The 25,680-nt window shown below is 37.2% G+C and overlaps 2 protein-coding genes across 4 annotated transcripts in view; one reads left to right on the top strand and one right to left on the bottom strand.

The window, feature by feature from the left end:
• LOC126260853 (uncharacterized) overlaps positions 1-16,303 on the top strand; it is a 76,721-nt gene extending 60,418 nt beyond the window's left edge. For all 3 annotated transcript variants that reach the window (XM_049958276.1, XM_049958268.1, XM_049958287.1), the window contains 2 exons: positions 64-124; positions 8,285-16,303. In XM_049958276.1, coding sequence (XP_049814233.1) covers positions 64-124; positions 8,285-9,087 — 864 coding nt within the window. In that variant the 3' untranslated portion in view covers positions 9,088-16,303. The remainder of the gene's footprint in view (positions 1-63; positions 125-8,284) is intronic.
• The window catches only part of LOC126260869 (phospholipase ABHD3), a 548,197-nt gene that overhangs the window by 145,063 nt on the left and 377,454 nt on the right, over positions 1-25,680 (bottom strand). The gene's annotated exons all lie outside the window — the stretch shown is intronic.

Genomic DNA, 25,680 nt, shown 5'->3' with positions numbered 1-25,680 from the left:
AAATGCATATTGCAAAAAATCTAATATTTTCCATGGAAATTTTATTTTATTTTTTATTTGCAGGTTCTTGGCACAGTTGGTGGCATATTTGTTTGCCATATTCTCTATGAAGATGATGATAGTTGTAAGTACAAACTAGAATTGCTATTTTTTAGACATTGTTGGTATGTGTATGTATTGATAGTAGTGTAAGTTACTGCATTGTATGTGGTTTTAAAAAAAAAAAAAAAAAAAAAAAAAAGCTGCAAAACATTTTAAAGTTATTTGTAAGTGTTCTGTTGATACTAGCACCACTTTAATGTCCAAGTTACACAAGCTGCCACTTGGGGCGCTAAGGTGACAGTGCCACCAGAGGTGCCACTACTGAAAGATTTCCATACAGGACATATCGCAAATAGTAGCGACCACTTGGGACATCAGACTGAAAGGGGCATCTAAGTGGAAGATTTGTATACAGTGTGTATCACAATTAACTGGAAACAGACACAGGTGAAAGTGTAAGAAAGATTTTTTTTAGGGGGGGGGGGGGGTTTGCTGAATGAGAAATTGCTGGTGTGGGGAAAATGTTGTCAAACTGGTCATGGTTGACATAGAAAGTTTTGTTCTGGATTACCAAAAGTAACTGTTAATAAGGGGACCTGTAGAATTTTTTTGTAATAAGCCACATGGGCTTATAAACTAATACAATGAAATTTTATTACAATCATCAGAAACAATTTAGTACCTGCAAACATTCATGTCACCCACTTACAGTTCACATTGCAAAGGCACTGCACCATCTTGTGTCAAAGGGAACATGAACACCTCGATGACTTCTGGAGTTCAGTAATATCAGTAATAAGCCTGGTAATCAGTCATGTGTATTAAACTGTCTCTACAGGGAGAGAAGTCTTGTTCTTTTTCCAGTAACTTATCATTTCTTTTACATGTGATAATGATTTCTGTATGTGAAAAGTACAGAGTTGCACCTTGTTTCAGAGTCCATGTTAAATTGTAGATTCGCCAATAGTTGACTGTCGGCCAATTCAAAGGCCAGAGGAAGGCAAGGGCTTGCCACATCTGACAAGACCATGTCTAGTAAGGAACTGCAGTGTTCCAAACCAACCTTCATATTGTGTGAAGACAACTGTAAGAGCTCCTTTTTACAAAAATCAGGCTGAAATTGATTAAAACTGCATTAATCTAATTTGCGTATTTATATGGGTGACCACATACAATATTTTTCAAAGTTGGATTTGATAGGGGAGACAATATCACTATAATGTTGGCACTCAGCCGTACATATTTGTTAGTTGATGTCTTCATCTTACTTCATTTAGGCCATAAGCCCAAGTGTGTGCTTGTACACCACGAGTCTTCACTGTTGATAACCCAAGACTTAGTCAGCAACAAAGCAGTTATTCTTCTTTTGCAGTGCATGAATACTTTGTGTAATAGTAAAAACTGTAGGAGAGCTTGTAGTAAATGTTCACTGATAGTGATTTCAGCAGGAGGGTTTGGAGTGAAGGTGTTTGACCTTTGATAACTTTTTGTTTGATTTCGTGATTTAGAACATCTGGCTTCAGTTTTTATATTAGTTAGAAAATCACAGCTGGCTGAGATAGGATATCAAAATGGTAGTAAGACTAGCCAAGAATAATTGTTCCTGAAATGGATCACAAAAGGGGAAATGCTTGTATTGACCGTGATTATGATGATGGTGAAATTTATTATTATTATTATTATTATTATTATTATTATTGTGGTGGTGGTGGTGGTGGTGGTGGTGGTGGTGGTGGTGACAATAATAGTGGTGAGAGGTGACAGGGTGGTATTAATTATAACAGTTAAGTGGAATATCAGAAATAGTTACAGAAAAATAGGGGAAACTTTGGCAACAGAGTTGTTATCACTCTGTGTGATATGTATTTGCACCAACACGAAGCATAAATACACAATCACAGTGTATCAAAGGTAAGTTTGAAGCTGATCAGTGGAATTTGATTACATATGCCATCTAGCAGAAAAGTTTATGTGCTTGTTAAACAGCAAAAAATGCATATGGGAATCTGGATGTTGAGCTTCTCATGAAATATCAGTCTAAAGGTGCAGTGACACAAATTTTTGTGGCAGAGTTGCATTATGTCATATAGGAAAGGGATGTGTTGGGATTCAGTCTATAAGTAGAGTTAGTCATCAAAACCAGTGTAAGTTTTGTACAGAGTTCACAGAAATCGGTGCGGTTTCTGACCCAATACTTGTAATAATTAAAATCAAGTGATAAGTATTCTGTGGAAGCAAAAACCCTAAATCATACATCTGAGAAGACACATTAAGGCAATCACCAAAAAATGTCATATAGTACCTGCTTATGCTTGCTGAGAATGAGGCTACTGGTTGGACATCTGTTGTTTTGCATATGGCCAGTGTATGAGGTGCATTGAAGTTCTAAGGCCTCCGATTTTTTTTCTAATTAACTACTCACCCGAAATCGATGAATCTGGCATTACTTCTCGACGTAATCGCCCTGCAGACGTACACATTTTTCAAAACGCTGACGCCATGATTCCATGGCAGTGGCGAAGGCTTCTTTAGGAGTCTGTTTTGACCACTGGAAAATCGCTGAGGCAATAGCAGCACCGCTGGTAAATGTGCGGCCACGGAGAGTGTCTTTCATTGTTGGAAAAGCCAAAAGTCACTAGGAGCCAGGTCAGGTGAGTAGGGAGCATGAGGAATCACTTCAAAGTTGTTATCACGAAGAAACTGTTACGTAATGTTAGCTCGATGTGCAGGTGCGTTGTCTTGGTGAAACAGCACACGCGCAGCCATTCCCGGACGTTTTTGTTGCAGTGCAGGAAGGAATTTGTTCTTCAAAACATTTTTGTAGGATGCACCTGTTACCGTAATGCCCTTTGGAACGCAATGGGTAAGGATTACGCCCTCGCTGTCCCAGAACATGGACAACATCATTTTTTCAGCACTGGCGGTTTCCCGAAATTTTTTTGGTGGCGGTGAATCTGTGTGCTTCCATTGAGCTGACTGGTGCTTTGTTTCTGGATTGAAAAATGGCATCCACGTCTCATCCATTGTCACAACCGATGAAAAGAAAGTCCCATTCATGCTGTCGTTGCGCGTCAACATTGCTTGGCAACATGCCACACGGGCAGCCATGTGGTCATCCATCAGCATTCATGGCACCCACCTGGATGACACTTTTCGCATTTTCAGGTCGTCATGCAGGATTGTGTGCACAGAACCCACAGAAATGCCAACTCTGGTGGCGATCCCCCAAAACAATTCTCTCCAGTTTCTCGATCATGTCGTCAGACCGGCTTGTGCGAGCGCGAGGTTGTTTTGGTTTGTTGTCACACGATGTTCTGCCTTCATTAAACTGTCGCACCCACGAACACACTTTCGACACATCCATAACTCCATCACCACATGTCTCCTTCAACTGTTGATGAATTTCAATTGGTTTCACACCACTCAAATTCAGAAAACGGATGATTGCACGCTGTTCAAGTAAGGAAAACTTCGCCATTTTAAGTATTTAAAACAGTTCTCATTCTCGCCGCTGGCGGTAAAATTCCATCTGCCGTATGGTGCTGCCATCTCTAGGACGTATTGACAATGAACGCGGCCTCATTTTAAAACAATGCGCATGTTTCTATCTCTTTCCAGTCCTGAGAAAAAAAATCGGAGGCCTTAGAACTTGAATGTACCTCGTAGAACTTCAAAGTTCACACTTTGATTTTATTATAAGCTCCTGTATCTGTGGTCACAGTTGAAAAATTTGTAGCCTTAAATAACACTTAATAATTGTAATCACTTTGTACATCAATATATGAACATTTGCAATCTGATAGAGCTTTGATAAATAATCATGCAATAGAACCATCAGTGAGTTTTTCAGGCACCAACTCTTCAGTACCAATATATTGCTACAGCTTTATTGTTATTTTTTATTTATTTTTTACAGCAGTTATCACTACTTTTTAAACAGTGTGCAGACCTTCAGTCTCAAGGATGCCCCTTGTGTAGGTCTCATCATTTCTACATGTAATCATTTCAGCCTTCACTAATTTGTAGCCTCACAGTGTTAACAATTCATTTTCTTTAATCACACTGTTATGAGTGATAAAATCATATTGTAAACTAGGCATTTGAACACATTCATGGTTTCATTATGCTTCTGTAGTACAGAAGGTCATTCACCATTACCTTTTCCTTTCTTCTTCTGAAAATATAGTGATTTTGTCATAATGCGTCATTAGTTACACCTGGAAAATTATTTCAGTTTGCTAATTTGGGTATAAGGAAGTATAACTAATTAATATTACAAAATAGGAAGAGCCAGAACAGGATTAACAAAATCAGATAACAGGCACTGAATACTTTGCTTCCCAAGATAAAGAAGAATTCCTTTGAAGGATTTAAGGAGTAAGAAGGAACTATAAATCACTCTAAAGTTATGAATGGTGGTATTGTCATGTCAGTTTTTCATTTGTCTGCACCACCTCAGTTGTTTTTGCAAACAGTTGGCAAGCAATCACTCCTCTTCCATTACTAATAAAATGGGCTACATTTTTATTTCTTTTAATTTAACTGTTATTTTAAAATTACTTCCTCTTTTTGTGACTGTTTTATCTTAAATTATTAATGATTTATTTAAAGTTTGCTAACTAAATGCAGTGACCCAGTTAAGTCCGTGTTGCCCCCTTTTCTTTTGCTGTTGGTATTTGTGTTCATACAAAATGAATTTAAGTTTTGGTATTTAGCCTGTTTCAGATAATTTTGTATTGTTTCCATCTTTCATTTTATATATTTGTTTTCAGTTGATTTTCTGGGTGCTTTTGAGAACAAGAGTCCCCAGCACTTGGCCCTGAGGCCCATGTACGTAAGCCCTGACTACGAGCCTGTCCCAGTGCACTACTTACAACACCCTGCCACACTGTCCTGGCAACTAATGCACAAAAAGACAAAAACTGTTCTGCAGCAAGGTCCTGATAGGATACGTGTTTGTAGATCTCTCTCTTCTGTTCATAACAAAAATGTGGAAACAAATAAATCTGCAGAAAAACTGAGACCAAAGTCAGTTCATGTGCCAATGCACAACTCTGACTACTAACAAAATTTTGTTACATTTTGCTTCAGATTTAACTGTCTTAGTCACTGCTGTTTACATGTTTTTATCGCATCTCTGAAAGAGTGGCACTTGTTTAGTGGAACATATATTGTGTGGAAGTGTGATTACAACAGCTAAATTTAAGAATGTTGACAACTGCTTTAAATTTTAAGCAGTATGATATGTTACATCAGAAAATTGTGTGGGTATAGATAATAATTGTGCAACTTCCTTGTCATATTAGGACAACTCTATAACAGCATGCTTCAGAAAAAAATCCTTTGAAATGGAATAAAAGTTTTAAAGTAAAATTTGTTGTCTCTGTCTTGAGCTTTGTGTTAAATAATATTAGTTGGCTGTTTGTTGCCTGGTCTTAATTATCTTATGGTACAGTTTAGAGACATTGAGAGTTTTCTGTGTTGTGGAAGATGTATCTTCTAGAATATTCGTAAAGTGACTAAATAACAAAATGCCTGTAAGGAGGAAAATTACTTTATGATCTTTTGGGTTGTATGGTGCCATTTGTATAAATATCAGAAACAAAAATGTTATCTTCCATTATTCTGCTCATGCAGATTAATGTCAAGTATTATCCTTTACAGTACAAAAATTTAGAAAAAAGTTACAAAAGCATCATTTTGGGGCACTTGCATTGATGAAATAATGAGGATTTCCTAGTTCAGGTAGATGTGTTCTGTGTTTTTTGTGTTATATAGTTTTTGGTGCTTATTAGTAATATTGTACATTTACTGCATCAGAATGTTTCCTTTTTTTGCTCCCTCTCCTGGAAAGTTGATGGATCATTTCTGCTTTTAATGTGACACAGAAGCAATTGTCTTCTACATTAAACTATATTCTATTTTTTTCAAAAACTTCTCTCTGTACATGTCACAGTTCAGTCATAATGGTGCTCTTATCATTCCAGATGAAGTATTCTTCTATTCAGAAATAAAAGAATAGAAAATTGTCAATTATTTGTTTTATATATTAAGAGAATATAAGTGTAAATAAGAAAGAAAGAAAGGAAAACTTGCTTTTACTCCTAATTGCCTTTCAGATAAGTAACTATTTTTATAGAGTTTTGCTCACAGCAGGACTATATTATACATGCCTTGTGCCTCAAGCATAGTTTTGGCAGATATCATCGTGAAACATTTCTTTATGGGGCTTCTGTTTGGTATTATTATAGCTATAGAGATTGGTGATACATGAAAGGTACCACCTGTCTGTAATTAACTCAGTTCTGGAGAGAGAGAGAAAAAAACTCTTATTTCTACTGTTACAACTATAAATATTTTTGTGCAGTGGTAGCAGAGAAAGCTTATGGTATAATGTATTAACTTTAGTAGTTAGTGTTTAACCTAACACCTGTTGAATGTTTGTTCAATACATGATTAGTAGTTCCATAGTTAATAGTTTCCATTATAGTGATCTGATTAACTGGCAGGCATGGAATTGTATCTTCATTGCAAAATGCTTATGCACTTTGTCTCTGTGAATCACAGTTTTGCATTGCTCTGTTTTACTAGTGTGCTAGCTCTAAATTCCCATTTGTAAACTTTATTGTATAAAGTTCAAGGAAAATTTGAATTTTCAGCCCATATCCTATGTGTTTAACAAATGCTGTTACAGATTTGCACCTGCTGTACAAGATAACAAAATTTCTAAATATTTTTCCTGCAGCAACTTATGTACTGATTAGAGTTCTACATTTTATGTTACAGTTTAATAAATTCAAAAATTTTCTGTGATAATCGTACATTACAGAAATATAGCATTATGTACTGAATAATGTATGGATTTCATTTTAAAATAATTCGTTAAACAGAGACCTGAGAAATGTGGAAGCTGTTTGTATAACTGTTAAGTCAGTACTGGATATTCAGATGCAAAACCAGTTATAATCAGGTGTATGTATTATTAGGTCTATGCTATGCCAAAAGTCTTTGCACACAATAAGTTACTCTTCCATTAAAATGTTTACTACAATTCATGTGTCATTTCAGTTTTAATATTATGTGCTTTGACTGCAAGGAACAAGCACTTTAAAATTGTTGAGGCATTTCAGTATCCATAAAATCTGGAGATCTTTCTCCAAACAATATCTTTTACATTACAGAACAGTATAATCATATATATTGTATTGTAAGTGTTATTTGATGTGTATGTCAGAAATTACTAATACTTGAAGTTTGCAGTAGATAGTTCCTAATTTTCATGCATGTCCTGCTGTACATATTAGGCATGTTATATAATTTTTCCCCCCTTCAGTATGGCTGCAATGAGTTATGTAGCATGAATTCTTTCCATCGTGATCCGGCAGTCCATACTGTGCTGCTGTAGAGTAGTGTGGCGTTTTAGTCATTTATATTTTCAATATATACTGCACAATGAAGTTTCATTATAGTAAACCTTTTCTTATACTTTCTACTACTTCTGTTGTACAAAGCTGTAAGAAATTTCCTACATAACTGGTTAATAAAATGACTTACTGGTGCTACATTCTTGTCTTATTATTCTAACCCTTTTTTTCCATCACACACTAATTTTCAGTTCTTGTTTGTGATTGTTCTTCAATGTGCAGCCAGCATTTTTATTTTAGCTTCTGATAGCATGGTAACTATTACGGAATCAGTGTGCTTAATGCTTGCTTCTTTACTAATATGCTGATTAATGTCTCTTTCATATAGGAGAAGAGCTGTTAATTTTTACTTATGTGGTGTAAACGACTTCTGACCGCCCCCTCCCATATCTCTCTCTCTCTCTCTCTCTCTCTCTCTCTCTCTCTCTCTCTCTCTCTCTCTCTCTCTCCCCCTCTCTCCCCCCCCCCCCTCCCTCTCTCCCTCCCCTCCCCCTCACCCACCCACCCACTCACTCACTCACTCACTCCCCCTCCTTAAAATGTGATGACTATTGGCCTTCATCATTGATTTATGGCTGATTATTTCGATAGTTTATGTTATGTGAATCTGTTAAGTGGTAAATCTTTGCAGTTACAAATTCTGCTGTGTCGTTCACTTTAAAATGTCAGTAGTAGATATTATTCAAATCTGTAAAATAGGAAATCCTTGTAGTTACAGATTCTGCTATTGTCATTCACTTAAAAAAAGAACACACAATAATCTTTGTGTACATGGTTATTTCACTTCAGTGACTTATGTTTTTGTTTCCATTTTTCAGCCCAAGTTAACAGTTCCTATGGAAAGAAAGCAAATAATGGAAACCGAAACTCTCTTTATTCAATTGAATTTAGTTCTCCAGATAATAATGCAGATGACAGTGTAGAATATGATGAAACAGGTCAGAATGGTAACTCACACTTATCAGCTCCACAACTCTCTCCACGTCCCATGACCCCACGCAGAGTGAAACGCCGTAGTGTAATTTCGCGTGGTTCCACCGGCCGTAACTCACAGCAAGATAAACGGGGTAGTGTGAGGCATGGAAACACAGTGCGCTCCTCAGTTAGATCTTCAGGACGGCGGCCAAAACTGCAACACCAGAACCCTGTGACTCGTTTAATAGAGCAGCAGCAGAGTCTGCAGCAACAACAGGCTCTGGGAGACTCATCCACATCAAATGATTCTCATCGATTGAACATGTTCGACCCTGCATCCTCTCAAGCAGACTTGTTAAACAGCTCACAGTGGCGGAAGACTGCTGGTCACACAAACCCCTTGTATCAGCAGAGTTCTATGCAGTCATTAAATGAGGAAGAAGATTCATTCAACAGACCACCTTCAGCAAGATCGAGTTACTCAAACTATCATGGAACACGTCCCATCAGTTGTTATGTAGGTTCAAGTGGAATGAATTCTTATTATGTGCCAGGACAAGCAACAGCTCAAGTACCTGTCATAAATACACACCGCCGTAGCAATCGGTCAATACCAAAAAGTAGCAGACCAAGTACTGAATTTTTGAGTTGTGGTCCACCAGCGTATCAGTTGCAAGGTGCCATAGACTCTGAAACTGTTATATAATTTTTTTCTTTTAGCACAAAAAATGTAAAGCAAGCCTTCACTGCCAGAAACAAATGTGCCTCTTGTAACTGGATGTTGTGAAAAGTTAAAATTTTATTTCTCTATGGAACTGTGTACTGCAATTATTCACACAAAGTGCTCTTGTATGTGATTGATTTGTATATGCTGTGTGTACAGTTTGATAAATATTTGGCTCATCATACATATATTTTGGAGCATTATTTGAAGATTTGTGGTTTATTTAAAATAACTGAATCACATATAACACAACAGTGCTGAGTAATATTTTGTGCCTTTCTAGTCAGCTATTGAATGTAGTGTTTTGTACGTGAGCATACCATCATATGTTATATGTGATGGCTAACCCTCATTAGGCTGTTGCTGGTAAATTCTAGTTTTCACGCGTCTCGGGAAAACTCCTTCATGTAAAATGTTACGTTTGGGAATCATTTTACAAGGTATGAAGGTGGAACTGTTAAATATGTAATTTGCTTTGGAAGCAATAAATTCAAAAACTTACTTTTAATACATTTTTCAGACATTGTTATTGAAGCTGTAAATATGCCATAAAGCACCAGGTTTGAGTAACTTCTGTTCATTGGCAGTGTCAAATTCAACTTGGCCAGCAGTGTCAGCAAATGTAGAAGTAAATTTTGAGGTCACACTTGCAACATAATTTTCAGGAATGTATAGTTGGACCGTTCTTTTCTAGCTGTTGTTTACAAATTTTTATTAAATGCTTCCATCCGTCATATTCCCCAAATCCAAGAAGCAGCTCGCTGTATGTTCTGCAAGTTGGATTCAACCGACAGTGATCCCTTATGATCTGACTACTTACTAATGAATGCGACAGAACCCGACAAACCACAATTTTTTTATGTTTGTTTTAATTTTTCTTCTGGGTATTTTATTTTTAACATATTACTGCACTCTCAACAAACAATGAGAAAATAGCTTTCAGTTTATCCTTAACACTGATATTACAGGCTATAATTTTGACTGTTAAAGATTTCCACTTCCTTGTGAATGGATGTTACTGCTCTTCAAACCAAGTCTCTGCTCCCGGGATTTTTATATCGTTACTGGAGATGGTGCTGCAAGGACTGTCAATTAGTGTCGGACCCAATTTCTGCTTTTTTTCATTCATCAAATGTTTCTGTTCATCTGTCACAGTATCAATTTAGAATCCACATTATCTTCTTAACAACAAAGGCCTAATACTTTTAAAAGGTCCATAAAATGCATTTCTTACATCTGAAGCAATTTTTATACATTTTGACAGCCTGAAACACTGATAGTTGGTTCTGGTGAGAAGAAAGCAACTTAATAAATAGTTAGTAGTAATAAGGCTGAAAAGATTTATTTTCATAACCAGCTTTGAAACTTTCTGACAACTTTGGATGACGCATATATTTATTATAACATCACTTTACATAACACAGACAAATATAACAATTTCTAGAATTGGGAAAATTTTACAATGGCCTTGATCATATTAAAAGACTGATTTTTCAAAATATGATTGAAAACTATTATTGCGATTGTGAGAAGTTGAATGAAAAATTTGATCAGTTTTTGTATTAGTTGTACAAATATCAGAAATAAAACGTATTTGTGGAAACTGTTACTATAACTGCATCAGTCCCTCAGAGGTTTTTATCTATCTTTCCAAAACTTCTTTCAAACCACTTCAGCTCATCACCCTACAAAGTTTATTAAGTAATCATAAGTTTGTTATTCTACACATCTTATATCACATGGTGCATGTAATTTGTGGATCAGATACGTTGCGCTGTTTATTTTTATTCATCTAAGGATGACATGTTGTGTTAGTAGAATGAAACACAGCAACACAAAATATAAATGCACACAGAATTCATAAATGTACCCCATGAATATGAAAGGTGATAGGCCTAGCCTTGAAGGAACCATCCTGGAATTTACGTGAAATGATTTAGGAAAACCACAGAAAACCCAAATCAGTACGGCCGGACAGAATAAACTCCATCCTCCCGAATATGGAGGTCAGTATCTTAATAGCTGCACCACCTTACTCGTTACTCCATATTATACAATGTTCTTTGATTTACATCCAATTTGTGTCACCACACACACTAAAGACACCTGATGATGACTTCTGAATTATGAAGGTGGCGCTGTGCCCCTTGTGCTAACTCCAGTCTGTTTGACTCCAGGACCAGAAACATTCAACTATGCTCCATGTTTGTCTTCCTGTCCTCCCCTCTGTCTACCTAAAAAACTGAGTCAGCATTCCCCCCACCCGACGAGTGGGATACTGAACTCTGGAGAAGACAAGACATTACTATCATGCACCTTGTATCTTGATATAAGATTTTCTTTTAAAAACAGTAAACTGTGATAATGTATTTAAATGTGACAAGATGTTGTAGTTATCTCCTTTCATCATTAATCATTACATTGAGTCCTGCAAGTGATCTTTGATTGTGTAATATACGCATTACTTATGAAGAAAGTTTTAGCTGCCTTTTTGAACAGATGTATTTTAGTAATCTCTTTCATTTCCTTGGACAGTTTATTATACTATTTTATTCTCTGAGGGAATGTGCTTCTTAGTCTGTTTTTCCCTGGTAAATATAATTCCTAACTAGCTATTATTCCATGATGATGTATGGAACTAATTACTGATATATCCCCTAATTTGCTTAACAGATTGGTAGATGTTCTCACTTGGTGCAGTAAGGATGCCATATTTTTTTAAACAGCCCCTTACAATGAGCCCTACTACTACTACTACTACTACTACTACTACTAGCTAAAAATTAAGTGTACATAGTAGTAAAGTCTTTCTTTCTCATCGCAGCTGATAAATCTCTTCTGATCCGAGGTTCTGGGCTACTTTTCTGTAACTCTTCCCATTTCCTAAATCTGGTCAGTCCAGATCTTTCCTTCCCCTGCAATCGTTCTGTCAGGAGGAGGAACCACTGGCTACTTAAGCTTGCACATTTCCTTAACTTTTCACCTAACGCTGCTTGAAGGGTAGACTCTTTTGTCCATCCATTCAAAAAATGATTATTTCCGTTGATGTATTATTTCAAGATACTCAGTTATTCTTGAGAATGAACACACAAGTGAAATTGGCCTGTAGTTTCCTATACTTGACCTATTACCTCACGTATAGGGACAATTTGTGCATGCTTTAGGTACGTGGAAAAAATACTTGAATTGAAGGAGTCATTTATTATGTTTGTTCATAGGGCTTGTGTGTTGTCCATGCACTCTTTCAGAACAGACTCTGGAACCTTATCTATACCTGCTGACCGATTTTTTTAGTTACTGTTTTGTCTTCATGATTTTAAGTTCTGTTGTGAGAAATATCATCACTGTGCCTGCTGTGACATTGTGTGCACTACACGTGTTTTAAGAAGATTTTGCTGCAACTTTTCTGCAGTGCTAGATAAATAGTCACAAAATTTGCCCGATGATTTTACTACTATTCTACACCCGTGTTTGACTTTTGTGTTGTTATGCTTGTCTACCTTTTCCAGTTCCTTGATTTGTGACATATTATACTACTTTGCTTTTATTTTATGCATCATATATTATTTTGTCATTGGGTGATTTTCTTCAGAGCAATCAGTACACCAACCGAGTATTTTCTTCATTTTACTCAGTATTACAAAAGAGCTAAAGAATGATACTTTTTTTAACTTGGATGGAAAACCACAAGAGGATGCACAGACTAAAGTTACAGATGAGACGTAGGAAAATGAGCTATAAGTTAAAAAGATCTATTCGGAGATGAGCAATACTGATTTGAAACCAGTTACGGACTGATCAATAAAAATCATAATTTTACTGGTGCAATTTTATTAACATATTCCACTTTGAAAATGTCACGGCATCCCACTGTGTAAAAATTAAATCTAAAGATGTACGTACCAGGTCACATAATGTGACTACACTGCGTCATCCTTTGAAATAAGTGTAAAATAATGATCTGTGCGCAAAAAGGAAAAGAATTATTTGGTTGTAAGACAATGCTGACATATCTCTCTAACTCTACACATAATCACTTAAGATACTGGAACTCACTCTGTAGTTAGGCCTAATGATATGTCTCAGAGATACATATGAAAACTAGGCAGTTAAATATATGTACTAACTAAGAAACATGTAAGTAAGGCTGTGATTTCCAAATGAAATTTCATATACTGAATATAGTTATTCGAATTTATCTGCCAATGAGTATATTTACAACATGCAGCTCGTAGTATGAAGTATCAAATCTTGTTAGTAGGTCTTATTATTTTCATTGAATAATGAACATGTACCATTGTATTTGACAGTGATTGTTCACTACATTTTTTGTCTGTCTTCCATAAATAGAAAGCTATGTGCCTATTATTAAAAAAAAAAAAAAAAAGATTTTTGAACTGTACTTGCCACTTAATTTGTAACTGAGTAGTGAGAATATATTTGTGGCATTTTTGTTGTGAAAAAGTGTTTAAACCTTGTATCATGAAAGTGTGTTAAGTGTTCCTGTACACACCAAAATTCTACAAATAGCATTTTGTATCTGTATTAATGTACATACAGTAAAAGTTGTGTAATAATATGTGATGACTCGCAGGAGAAATGTTCTCTGTAAATGGAATGTGTGCAGTTATTTTTGTTGTGTGAGTGGGTACTGTTTTGGCAGAAAGTTCTAAGTTTTTTGGAGACATTTCTAGGAAATAATTAAAGTGTTTTAAATTCAGAATATAATTAATAAAGTACAGTGACAGTGGTTTCAATACCAACACCTTTGCTTGCAAAATTTTACGTCAGTAATTTTTGGTACCCAGGGAAGATATTAAAACATTCCATACAAGATATGATTTGTTGATTGTTTTTTAAATTGTAGAAATGAGATTGTGTAATACCTTAAGCTGTTTCATAGCTTATTCTTTACTGTGAGTTCATTGAAAGACTATTATCTAGCACAATTTTTTTAATTAAACAATGGACAATCCAGGAAGGAATGTAACCGTATTATGAAAAGAAAAGTTGCTACTCACCAAATAGTGGAGATGCTGAGTTGCAGATAGGCACAACAAAAAGACTCTTACAATATAAGCTTTTGGCTAACTAGACCAGAGGCTGCAGAGAGAGAGAGAGAGAGAGAGAGAGAGAGAGAGAGAGTGTGTGTGTGTGTGTGTGTGTGTGTGTGTGTGTGTGTGTGTGTGTGTGTGTGTCTCGCCTATTTTCAACAAAGGCCTTATTGGCCAAAATTGTGTACTGTGACAGTCTTTTTGTTGTGCCTATCTGTGACTCGGCATCTCTGCGATAAGGTGAGTAGCAAATTTTCTTTACAAATTTTTACTAACATGTTAATTTCCTAAAGGCAATTGGTGGACATAGCAGAATTTCATGCCTGATGCCGTGTGCCTGTTGGCGACCACATTTTTTTCGCAGAAACCAGTACACACCCTGAGTATTTATTTTACTTTAATTAATATTGCAGCAGGGCTAAAGAATGACACTTTTTTTAACTTGGTCGCAAAACCATGAGAGGGTGGACAGACTAAAGTTACAGATGACACGCAGGAAAATAAGCTATAAGTTAAACAGATCGGTTTGAAGATGAACAGTATTGATGTGAAACCAATTATGGATCAGTAAATAAAAATCATAATGTTACTACTGCATTTTATTTACTATTCCACTCTGAACATGTCATTGAGTCTCACTGTGGAAAAAATAAATCTAAAGATGTACTTGTCATGTCACATAGTGTGTCAGTCTTTGAGATAAGTGCATAACGACGTTCTGCAAGCAAAAGAATTATTATTTTGTTGTAAGACAGTGCTAATGGTATCTCTGTATCTGTACACATAATCACTTATGATACTGAAACTGACTCTGTAGTTAGGCTTAATGATAAGTCTCAGAGGTAAATAGGAAAACTGGTCAGTTATGTATATGTACTAAATGAGACACATCTAAGTTAGGCTGCAATTTCTCGATGAAATTTCATATACTGAATTTAGCTATTCGAATGTTTCTGCCAATGAGCATATTTATATGCAGCTCTGTTAGTATGAAATGTCAAATCTTGTGTGTAGTTCTTACTAGTTTCATTGAATAATCAGCGTGTACTGTGAAATTTGACAGCGATTGTTGTTCATCACACTGTTTAGTACAGCATTTCTCTTGATGCCATGTAAAGTGTAAAGTTGCAAAAAATTAACTACAAAACAATGAACAGGATATTATTCCCAACTCTGCCCAGAAATACAAATTAATGAACTGTATTGCACTATATACTATCCTAAACATAGTGTAGCATTTCGTCACCTGTGGGTGCTGGGCGTCAGATGCGAATCTTTGCAGTGTCTGCCAGCAGCCTTAATGCAGACAGTATGTTAATAGCAAGAGTGACAAATATATAACATGTTGACAAAAATATATTATTTACAGCTGTGTGACTAAACATCAATTATAAATATTATATGCACTTTTTATATTTTTATGTAACTGTTGTTATTAACAGAAATCAATCTTCTTGAAATCAGGTGCACAATAAGGAATAAATTAAAGAGCAACCTAAGGTATTACATTATGCCATATCTACAAATCTATGCAAGTGTTCCTTTAGCCACCATTACAGAGTAAAGTTAATGGCACAAACTAACAGTGTACAAGAAATACTTAGATTCAGTTACTTTTTTCTCTTTCTGCTGATTTAATGAGGTGTTGACGCACTGCTTAGCTCAGTTTCACTCAAATCACTGATCTGAGATTGTGCCCTTACTTCCACAGACACAAAACTCAATATATCTCTCTCTCTCTCTCTCTCTCTCTCTCTCTCTCTCTCTCACACACACACACACACACACACACACACACACACACACATATATATTCATCCTTAATGTGAGGAAAGCAGAAAACATAGCACATCTCAGCAATTTATCTCTTATTATGACAGATATTTTCTTTAAAATATGCACAAGTTAAAATATAGCTTCAGCGTTACTGGACATCCTCTTCTGACGGCTACAGTTGAGACCTGTTGATGCCAGTTCATTTTATTCTTGAGAAATTTTGTGTAATGCTACAATGACCATAGCAAAATGTGCACTCTTCCCCCTGCTCCCAAAGGAAGTCTGTTTTTCATTCAGTAGCACACATCAAAGCAGGTATTAATCTATAGAATATAGGAATTTTGTTTCCTCACTGAATATTGATTGTTGCATTATTCGAATGGTATACTGCAGCTGCAATTGCTCTAGTACCATAAACAAAAAACTCCTATAATTCAATGTATTTGTTACTTGTGACTACATTTGTTCTTAATATCATTTATCACGACTACCGTGAGGCCTCTGGCTTCTTTACAGTCAACATATCAAAGTAATTATATTGAGAACATGAAACTGGACGTCTTGCCTGGTGCATAAAAAAGCTAGTTGCAACTGGTAACCAAGGTATGTGAGAACAGTGCAAAAGTTCAAAAGAACTGATAATATTTACACAGACGTGGCAAGTCAGATTGTTGTTTACAACAACGACAAAAGTTATACACTAGTACGACAAAAAAGTTTCTGTAAGTTCAGAATTTGTAAGGTAATGTTCTTTGACACTGTAAGAAGAAAACTTGTAATCTAGCACACATGAAGTGGTTCACCATATGTCAAACACGTAGGCAGTCTGTGGCCTTTGGCATTATGTTTCAGTGCATGACTCTTTATTTGAATGTTAGAACATCTGAATTATTCTAAGTTCTTTGCTTTTTTCAATGTTGACTGTGATAATCAAAGTGGCTGCATGCTGTGCTTGATTAATTGCATTATATAACATGTGCATGTCTAAACATTATCTTTGATTTAGGAAGTCTTAAAAGGCACAAAAAGTACAGAACTGTGATTTGAGTAACACAGTGAGTGTAAGCATTAATATTACAATCTCATCCTGCTTTAATTTCAATATTTGTACATAGCAAAAAGACACTGCTCATTTAATAACCAAAGTAGTGTACCAGGAATATACATATTTTCCAGCAATTACTGAAAATTTATAACATCCTGTTTTGTAGCATATTTATTTCTCTGTGTACTATGTGAATTTTATTTGCATGAGCCAGCATGAATATTCTTTATATTCATTGGTGCAGTAAACACATTGTTACAGCTTTTCACTATTTTTGGGCTTTATTGATGGAAATAATACTGTTTAGTCATTGTGGTGAAATCTGTATCTTGTCCCTAAAAAAAATCTACTTTGAATGTTACTTATTTCTTCAGTAGAGTTTGTGTCGGTAATTGGTAGTTTTTAATAGTGCTTTGTCAAAGAGTATGATGGTTCAGTATGTTTGTGAATGGCAAATAAAACTTTTTAGGCTAATTTTGTACCATGAGTACTATTGTTGTTTTGTTCTTTGCTCACATAAGTTTTCTGCATATCAGTATACATTACATTAAATAAGATGCCCACCAAACTTTCTTTTTCTCTGATGAGAATTGAACTGTTCATATTAGAGACCATTACCTCAATACCGATACATAATTTTTTCTCAGGCTGTTAAATGTTTAACATTAGTACATTTAGTTATAGAAGAATATTATTATTATTTTTACTTCAATGTTTTTATTAATACTGGGAATGGCCTTACAATGAGAGCTGGTAATTACTCACCTAATTTATTTTTCTAGCAGGCAATGATGGTTGATCTCATTGGTTTTATATATATAATAGAGGGAAATATTCCACGTAGGAAAAATATATCTAAAAACAAAGATGATGTGATTTACCAAATGAAAGTGCTGGCAGGTCGACAGACACACAAACGAACACAAACATACACACAAAATTCAAGCTTTCGCAACAAACTGTTGCCTCATCAGGAAAGAGGGAAGGAGAGGGAAAGACGAAAGGATGTGGGTTTTAAGGGAGAGGGTAAGGAGTCATTCCAATCCCGGGAGCGGAAAGACTTACCTTAGGGGGAAAAAGGACAGGTATACACTCGCACACACACACATATCCATCCACACATATACAGACACAAGCAGACATATTTAAAGTTTGGGCAGAGATGTCAGTCGAGGTGGAAGTGAAGAGGCAAAGATGATGTTGAATGACAGGTGAGGTATGAGTGGCGGCAACTTGAAATTAGTGGAGATTGAGGCCTGGTGGGTAACGGGAAGAGAGGATATATTGAAGAGCAAGTTCCCATCTCCAGAGTTCGGATAGGTTGGTGTTGGTGGGAAGTATCCAGATAACCCGGACGGTGTAACACTGTGCCAAGATGTGCTGGCCGTGCACCAAGGCATGTTTAGCCACAGGGTGATCCTCATTACCAACAAACACTGTCTGCCTGTGTCCATTCATGCGAATGGACAGTTTGTTGCTGGTCATTCCCACATAGAATGCATCACAGTGTAGGCAGGTCAGTTGGTAGATCACGTGGGTGCTTTCACACGTGGCTCTGCCTTTGATCGTGTACACCCTCCGGGTTACAGGACTGGAGTAGGTGGTGGTGGGAGGGTGCATGGGACAGGTTTTACACCGGGGGCGGTTACAAGGGTAGGAGCCAGAGGGTAGGGAAGGTGGTTTGGGGATTTCATAGGGATGAACTAAGAGGTTACGAAGGTTAGGTGGACGGCGGAAAGACTCTTGGTGGAGTGGGGAGGATTTCATGAAGGATGGATCTCATTTCAGGGCAGGATTTGAGGAAGTCGTATCCCTGCTGGAGAGCCACATTCAGAATCTGATCCAGTCCCGGAAAGTATCCTGTCACAAGTGGGGCACTTTTGTGGTTCTTCTGTGGGAGGTTCTGGATTTGAGAGGATGAGGAAGTGGCTCTGGTTATTTGCTTCTGTACCAGGTCAGGAGGGTAGTTGCGGGATACGAAAGCTGTTGTCAGGTTGTTGGTGTAATGGTTCAGGGATTCCGGACTGGAGCAGATTCGTTTGCCACGAAGACCTAGGCTGTAGGGAAGGGACCGTTTGACGTGGAATGGGTGGCAGCTGTCGTAATGGAGGTACTGTTGCTCGTTGGTGGGTTTGATGTGGACGGACGTGTGAAGCTGGCCATTGGACAGGTGGAGGTCAACATCAAGGAAAGTGGCATGGGATTTGGAGTAGGACCAGGTGAATCTGATGGAACCAACAACTCCTTTGGTTCCATCAGATTCACCTGGTCCTACTCCAAATCCCATGCCACTTTCCTTGATGTTGACCTCCACCTGTCCAATGGCCAGCTTCACACGTCCGTCCACATCAAACCCACCAACAAGCAACAGTACCTCCATTACGACAGCTGCCACCCATTCCACGTCAAACGGTCCCTTCCCTACAGCCTAGGTCTTCGTGGCAAACGAATCTGCTCCAGTCCGGAATCCCTGAACCATTACACCAACAACCTGACAACAGCTTTCGTATCCCGCAACTACCCTCCTGACCTGGTACAGAAGCAAATAACCAGAGCCACTTCCTCATCCTCTCAAATCCAGAACCTCCCACAGAAGAACCACAAAAGTGCCCCACTTGTGACAGGATACTTTCCGGGACTGGATCAGATTCTGAATGTGGCTCTCCAGCAGGGATACGACTTCCTCAAATCCTGCCCTGAAATGAGATCCATCCTTCATGAAATCCTCCCCACTCCACCAAGAGTGTCTTTCCGCCGTCCACCTAACCTTCGTAACCTCTTAGTTCATCCCTATGAAATCCCCAAACCACCTTCCCTACCCTCTGGCTCCTACCCTTGTAACCGCCCCCGGTGTAAAACCTGTCCCATGCACCCTCCCACCACCACCTACTCCAGTCCTGTAACCCGGAGGGTGTACACGATCAAAGGCAGAGCCACCTGTGAAAGCACCCACGTGATCTACTAACTGACCTGCCTACACTGTGATGCATTCTATGTGGGAATGACCAGCAACAAACTGTCCATTCACATGAATGGACACAGGCAGACAGTGTTTGTTGGTAATGAGGATCACCCTGTGGCTAAACATGCCTTGGTGCACGGCCAGCACATCTTGGCACAGTGTTACACCGTCCGGGTTATCTGGATACTTCCCACCAACACCAACCTATCCGAACTCTGGAGATGGGAACTTGCTCTTCAATATATCCTCTCTTCCCGTTACCCACCAGGCCTCAATCTCCGCTAATTTCAAGTTGCCGCCACTCATACCTCACCTGTCATTCAACATCATCTTTGCCTCTTCACTTCCACCTCGACTGACATCTCTGCCCAAACTTTAAATATGTCTGCTTGTGTCTGTATATGTGTGGATGGATATGTGTGTGTGTGCGAGTGTATACCTGTCCTTTTTCCCCCTAAGGTAAGTCTTTCCGCTCCCGGGATTGGAATGACTCCTTACCCTCTCCCTTAAAACCCACATCCTTTCGTCTTTCCCTCTCCTTCCCTCTTTCCTGATGAGGCAACAGTTTGTTGCGAAAGCTTGAATTTTGTGTGTATGTTTGTGTTCGTTTGTGTGTCTGTCGACCTGCCAGCAGTTTCATTTGGTAAGTCACATCATCTTGTTATAGTTTTTGTGTGCAAATTGCATATGAAAAGTAACTGCTTGTCTGTTGTACAAAATAGTTATCAATAATGTGTAACAGATATATTGCCTGTTGGCTTTCATTTCAGAATCTTCAGAAGGCATTTGTTTAATGAATTTTCTGGAATTTCGCCATCATGACTAGCTGACAGTGTCAAACATTCACCCTCTATTGCAGGTGGCAAACTGAAGTAGAGCCTGTGTCCAGTGGTTATATACACTAGCCCTGCCAATGTCTGAGGACCTTTTCCTAGTAATTACGACTGGTTTCCTCTTGTCATCTGTAACATTCATTTGCTGCAATGCAAGGATGCAGAATCTGTTTATTTTGAGGATTTGTTAAAATGTTGTGATGGTTATGAATTTCAAAGGTTTCCCTGAACAGACAGACATGTTAGCTCTTCTCCACAATATAAAATTACATATCAATCAATTTTATTCCACGGTTGGTCTCTCACAGCATGTGCTCCACCTGTATCAACCTCCATTACCATGGCTCACTGTATGACATCGACTATGAAATAAAATCTGCTGACACATGGGCTCCCATTATGGAGAACAGCTACCATGCCAGTTTGTCCAGAGAAGCCATTGAAATTAATAAGTATGTCATTAGTTAAGAAAGGAGGCGTCCTCAAGATAAATGGATCCAAGATTTCTGTGGTGCAGCAAACAACAATTGCAGCTAACGTGGTCAGAACTATAGCAGTAATCACCAGGTAAAGGCTATCAGACATTCTTGCAGGAAGTGTATGTAAGTATTGGCCGTACCTTTGCCTCCAGTCTGCCATCAGCAATGGAGGGTGGATCTTCGCTAATGCCAGCCATTTGTGTTGGCGATACATCACTTTTACTTAAACTTATGGACTGACTTTTTACAGTTTCATAAACATTTTATTTTTATCTGTTATTATTTTTATGTTGTAATTTGATTTACTGACACATTCCATGACCTTGGGGATTTGCTCCTCAGTTTGGTCCTACGGAACTTGAGACATGTAAATAAAAAAAATAAGAAAAACGATAAATCAGAAAAGTGATTAAACACAACTCTGCCTAAGATCCGGAAACTAAATCAACAGACAATATGTCAAAAAGTGGCCACTGAAGCCTCAATAATTTTGTAATTCTTTAACTGTTAGATTATCTCAGGCTCTTGTACTCCTCACAGTGTGGTAGCCACACACTGTTCATCGGCACGCTCTGTATTTGCTTAATCCTTTTGGAGACAGAGGTGCACATATCAAGTCCCTTGCATTATATTTTTATGGTTCGTAGGAAGGTATTATTTATCTGCTAATTCTGAAAGCTTTTTTTGTCATTTCTCTCTGATAAATATTTTTAGTTTATGACTTGTCATGGTGGAATTTGTTCAGTTCAATAATTGTACATCATTAGAAATGGGAATATCTACCGCAAAAATTAGGTAAGGGCAACTCGTGAACCTCATATGGTATTAAGTAAAATTGGAAATAATATTTGTTGTGTTATTTATTTTACTTATCACTATAATTCTCCACAATCAGTCTTAAAATTACTGATAAATATCTTCTCTCAAAAGCCAAAGAAATTACTGTCATTCTGATACTGAAGATTTAGCCAAAGGAATGTGTATGAAGCTTAATGCTGTACAGCTGGGGAAGTCAAGAAGAAAAATTGTGTTTTAATCTCTCGAGAGGCTCTATTGCAGTCACTGAAACCATAAAACTGACAATGTGAACATGGTTGCGTGTAATTAGTGACACTTTATACATTCACATGTATGCCATCAGACATTTTCATCTTGTGATAATCGTTGACATGGCTCCAGTGATGTACTGAATTATAATAGTGTCGTACACAATTCCTAAGTTAAGGCATTGTTTCTGTATTGGTTAAAATTTAAATTGAAGGGAAAAGGTCGGAGTTATATGGTGCATTGGTACTGGGATTCTGAGAGATGGATTCAGATTAATTTTTTGCAACATATGAGAGTTTGTCATAGCAAGATTTACTGTGAATATGGCATAGAAATTTGATCTCAGGAATTTTAGTCTCAGCTAAATGACATCCATCATAGCTGAATAAATACAGTGTTTGTTTATTTTCATTATGTGTAGGTTCTATTTATGCTAAATTTGTGTGTCTCTGTAATAATACTGTTATTTTATATTATTTTTAATCCCTGGAACTGTGAAAATATATGACACACATTTGTTAAATTACAGTTGTTATCCAATCATTAAAAGATCATAGATTTACAAAGATGTAGTATTATTTTAAAAGATACCATAAAAATATTCAAAAGTCAGCTGAAATTTGTGATTCTGATCTTGATCGCTGTTGCTGACTTTGACAATTCTAAAGTAAATAAGAGGTTCACTTTTTCATAGTGCATTTGTAGTCAGTCTGCATTAATGTTATGGTAATTACTCAAAATATAATGCCTTCATAAAAGAAAGACTGCATTTATTCACTTGAATATTTTGTATTTGGGATGAATCACATAAGATGTAACCTGCCTTTTATTTAATGAACATTTTAAGATATTTAAATATTTGCAGCAAATGATACCACAAAAATGGCAGACAATTTTGTTGCATGGTTGATACTCCTAATTCATTTATCAGCCAAGATTTGAAGGAAGTGTGTTTTTTAATGGAAATATGTACTTTTAAACAGCATTAAGAAATTCTTGAATAAGACAGTTTTAGTGATGTAATGTTTGTTAATATTGATGCTGAAACTTTTTGCAAAAATATGCAAGAAATGCACTAAAATTGAAAGGCAAGGGGCCAGAAATGGCTTTGCGATGTAAACACTGTTTAATGGGGCTATACAAGGTGTCTAACCAACTTGTATATGTGCTCTCCTCGTGGCAAATGCAGTATCTAGTCGGTGTTCTGGTTCGGTCAAAATCCATCCTAACATGTCAATATAAACTGTTTCAATAACTGCCGTTATTGTTGCCCACCAGATGCAGTATGTTTTGGCTTGTCATCTGGTTTGATTCACTGTAGCAATTGCAGTTTGTACAGAAAAAGGTGACTACACTTTCAGAGTACCTGGTGCAGTCCCTTTGTGCCATTTGAACTGACTTCTGTGTTGAATGCTGGAAAACCTGTTGAAATCTCTATGTATCTTTGTCACTTTCTCCTTGACTTGCCTACTGGGTGCTTCAAATCCACACCCCCTGTTTCTTATGGATGGCCAAGACATTGGTGGTTGCACATAACACATTCCAAAATTTCTCTGAATTTGGATGTCTGACTGTGTTTCAATAAGCCTAACCACACCCTGTTCCTTTTCCTATGCATACTTCATTCTTCAATTCCTTTGTGGTGGTCCTACCTCCCTGCAACAACAAAGAAAAATCTTTTTTCAGTTATGTTGCTTATGTCATGCAGAAAGGCAAAATATATTTTATTCATTACTTTATATTTAAAAAAACTTTGTATAAGCGATGCTGAACAGCTTTTAGAAAGGTCAGAAACTGCATTGCAAAATATAATGCTATACTTCTGTTTTATTGACAATCAATTTCGACCCAACATCGGACCACCTTCGGGTCTCCTGCACCATAAGGAGAAAATTTATTTTCTCCTTTTGGCGCAGGGTACTCAAAGGTGGTCCAATGTTGGATCAAAGTCTATTGTCTTCAATAAAAATAGTAGCAGAGCTGTATATTTTACAATTCAATTCATAACTTTACTTTTTTCTCTAAGTTAATCACAAGTCGAGTTATATGATGCTGGAGTTGTAAAGTACGTTTCAAAACAGCCTGTATTTCTTCTTGGCCCTGCTTTATAGAACATAGATATAGAATCATTTAAGATTGTCGTAAATGGAACTATGTGCTGATTTCTAGCATGTTGGAAGGAGCTTAGGAATGTGTGCACAAATTCATGTTTAAGTGAACAGGTTTCGTGGAAACAAGTAAACAGCCAAAAGGCTTGATACAACAGCAGTACTTGGTATGAGAGACTCGCTTGGCAGAGTTTACATCAAAGCAGCCAATTCTGGCTGCCTTTCCTTTCAATTTGAGCACATTTCTTATATATTTTGTGCAAAACATTTCAATGTCAAAATAAACAACCTTTACATAGCTGTATTTGTCTTTTCAAGAGCTTTTGAATGCCATTAAAACCTAGGAGTATTAACAATACAACAAAGTTATGTGTCTCTGCATACTATCTTTTGGCAAAAACTCAATTTTGTGTTCTGTGTGTGTGTGTGTGTGTGTGTGTGTGTGGAGAGAGAGAGAGAGAGAGAGAGAGAGCGAGCGAGATTTCCAATAATTGCTGTTACCCAGATTTCTTCCCACAACAATGTAAACAGTGAGTGAATTCCATGTGATTTGTTGTTGAATGGTATGAAGAGATAAGAAGATACATCTTCTGCTCTCTCCAGGAGGCCCTGGTGGAGGTAGCTACCAGTAGATATATCTTCTTTTGTAACAGTATATTTTGGATTACTGGAAGGAGTGCTTGTACAGTACAGTTTTTGTTTGTGTTGTGGGGTAAATACAGGAAAGGAAAGATTGGAAGCAGGCAGCCTCATACAGCCCTCCTCTTGAAGAACCTTAAACTTAATGTCCATGTCTGATGGACATATTACCGTAACAATTGTTCTGTATTCTCATGACATGGGCAGTGATGGAGAGCTGTGAATTTTAATTCAGACAGTTGGCAAACTTTTTAAAAATGTCAGGAAATTTTAGTAGATAATCCGTTTTTAAGAGTTTTGTATTGTTCGGAATTGTTTCCTGTCATTGAAGGCCTAATTTGAAAGATATCAAGAACTACTAGCTTTAAAATTCCCATATGCAACTGTACCACATTGTGTTAGATACTGATACTGATGCAGACCATTCCATGTATCAGAACACAGTTGAAATCACACTAGGTCGTCTTTGACAGGATCTCACTACACTTGAGATAGGTTTGTTGAGTCTTTCTGCTTTCAAATACTTGAGTGTCTCATGTCCAAGAAATATGCAAGAAGTCTAAATCTGGAAAATCAAAGCAGGTTAGTGTAGTCTTGTTGCCATTTAATAGTGTGATGGTGCACACACAACT

This window comes from Schistocerca nitens, chromosome 1 (assembly GCF_023898315.1).
Source record: "Schistocerca nitens isolate TAMUIC-IGC-003100 chromosome 1, iqSchNite1.1, whole genome shotgun sequence".
NCBI classification, from domain to species: domain Eukaryota; kingdom Metazoa; phylum Arthropoda; class Insecta; order Orthoptera; family Acrididae; genus Schistocerca; species Schistocerca nitens.
Note: the sequence above shows the minus strand (reverse complement) of the source record. Positions and strands in the feature narration are given on the sequence as shown.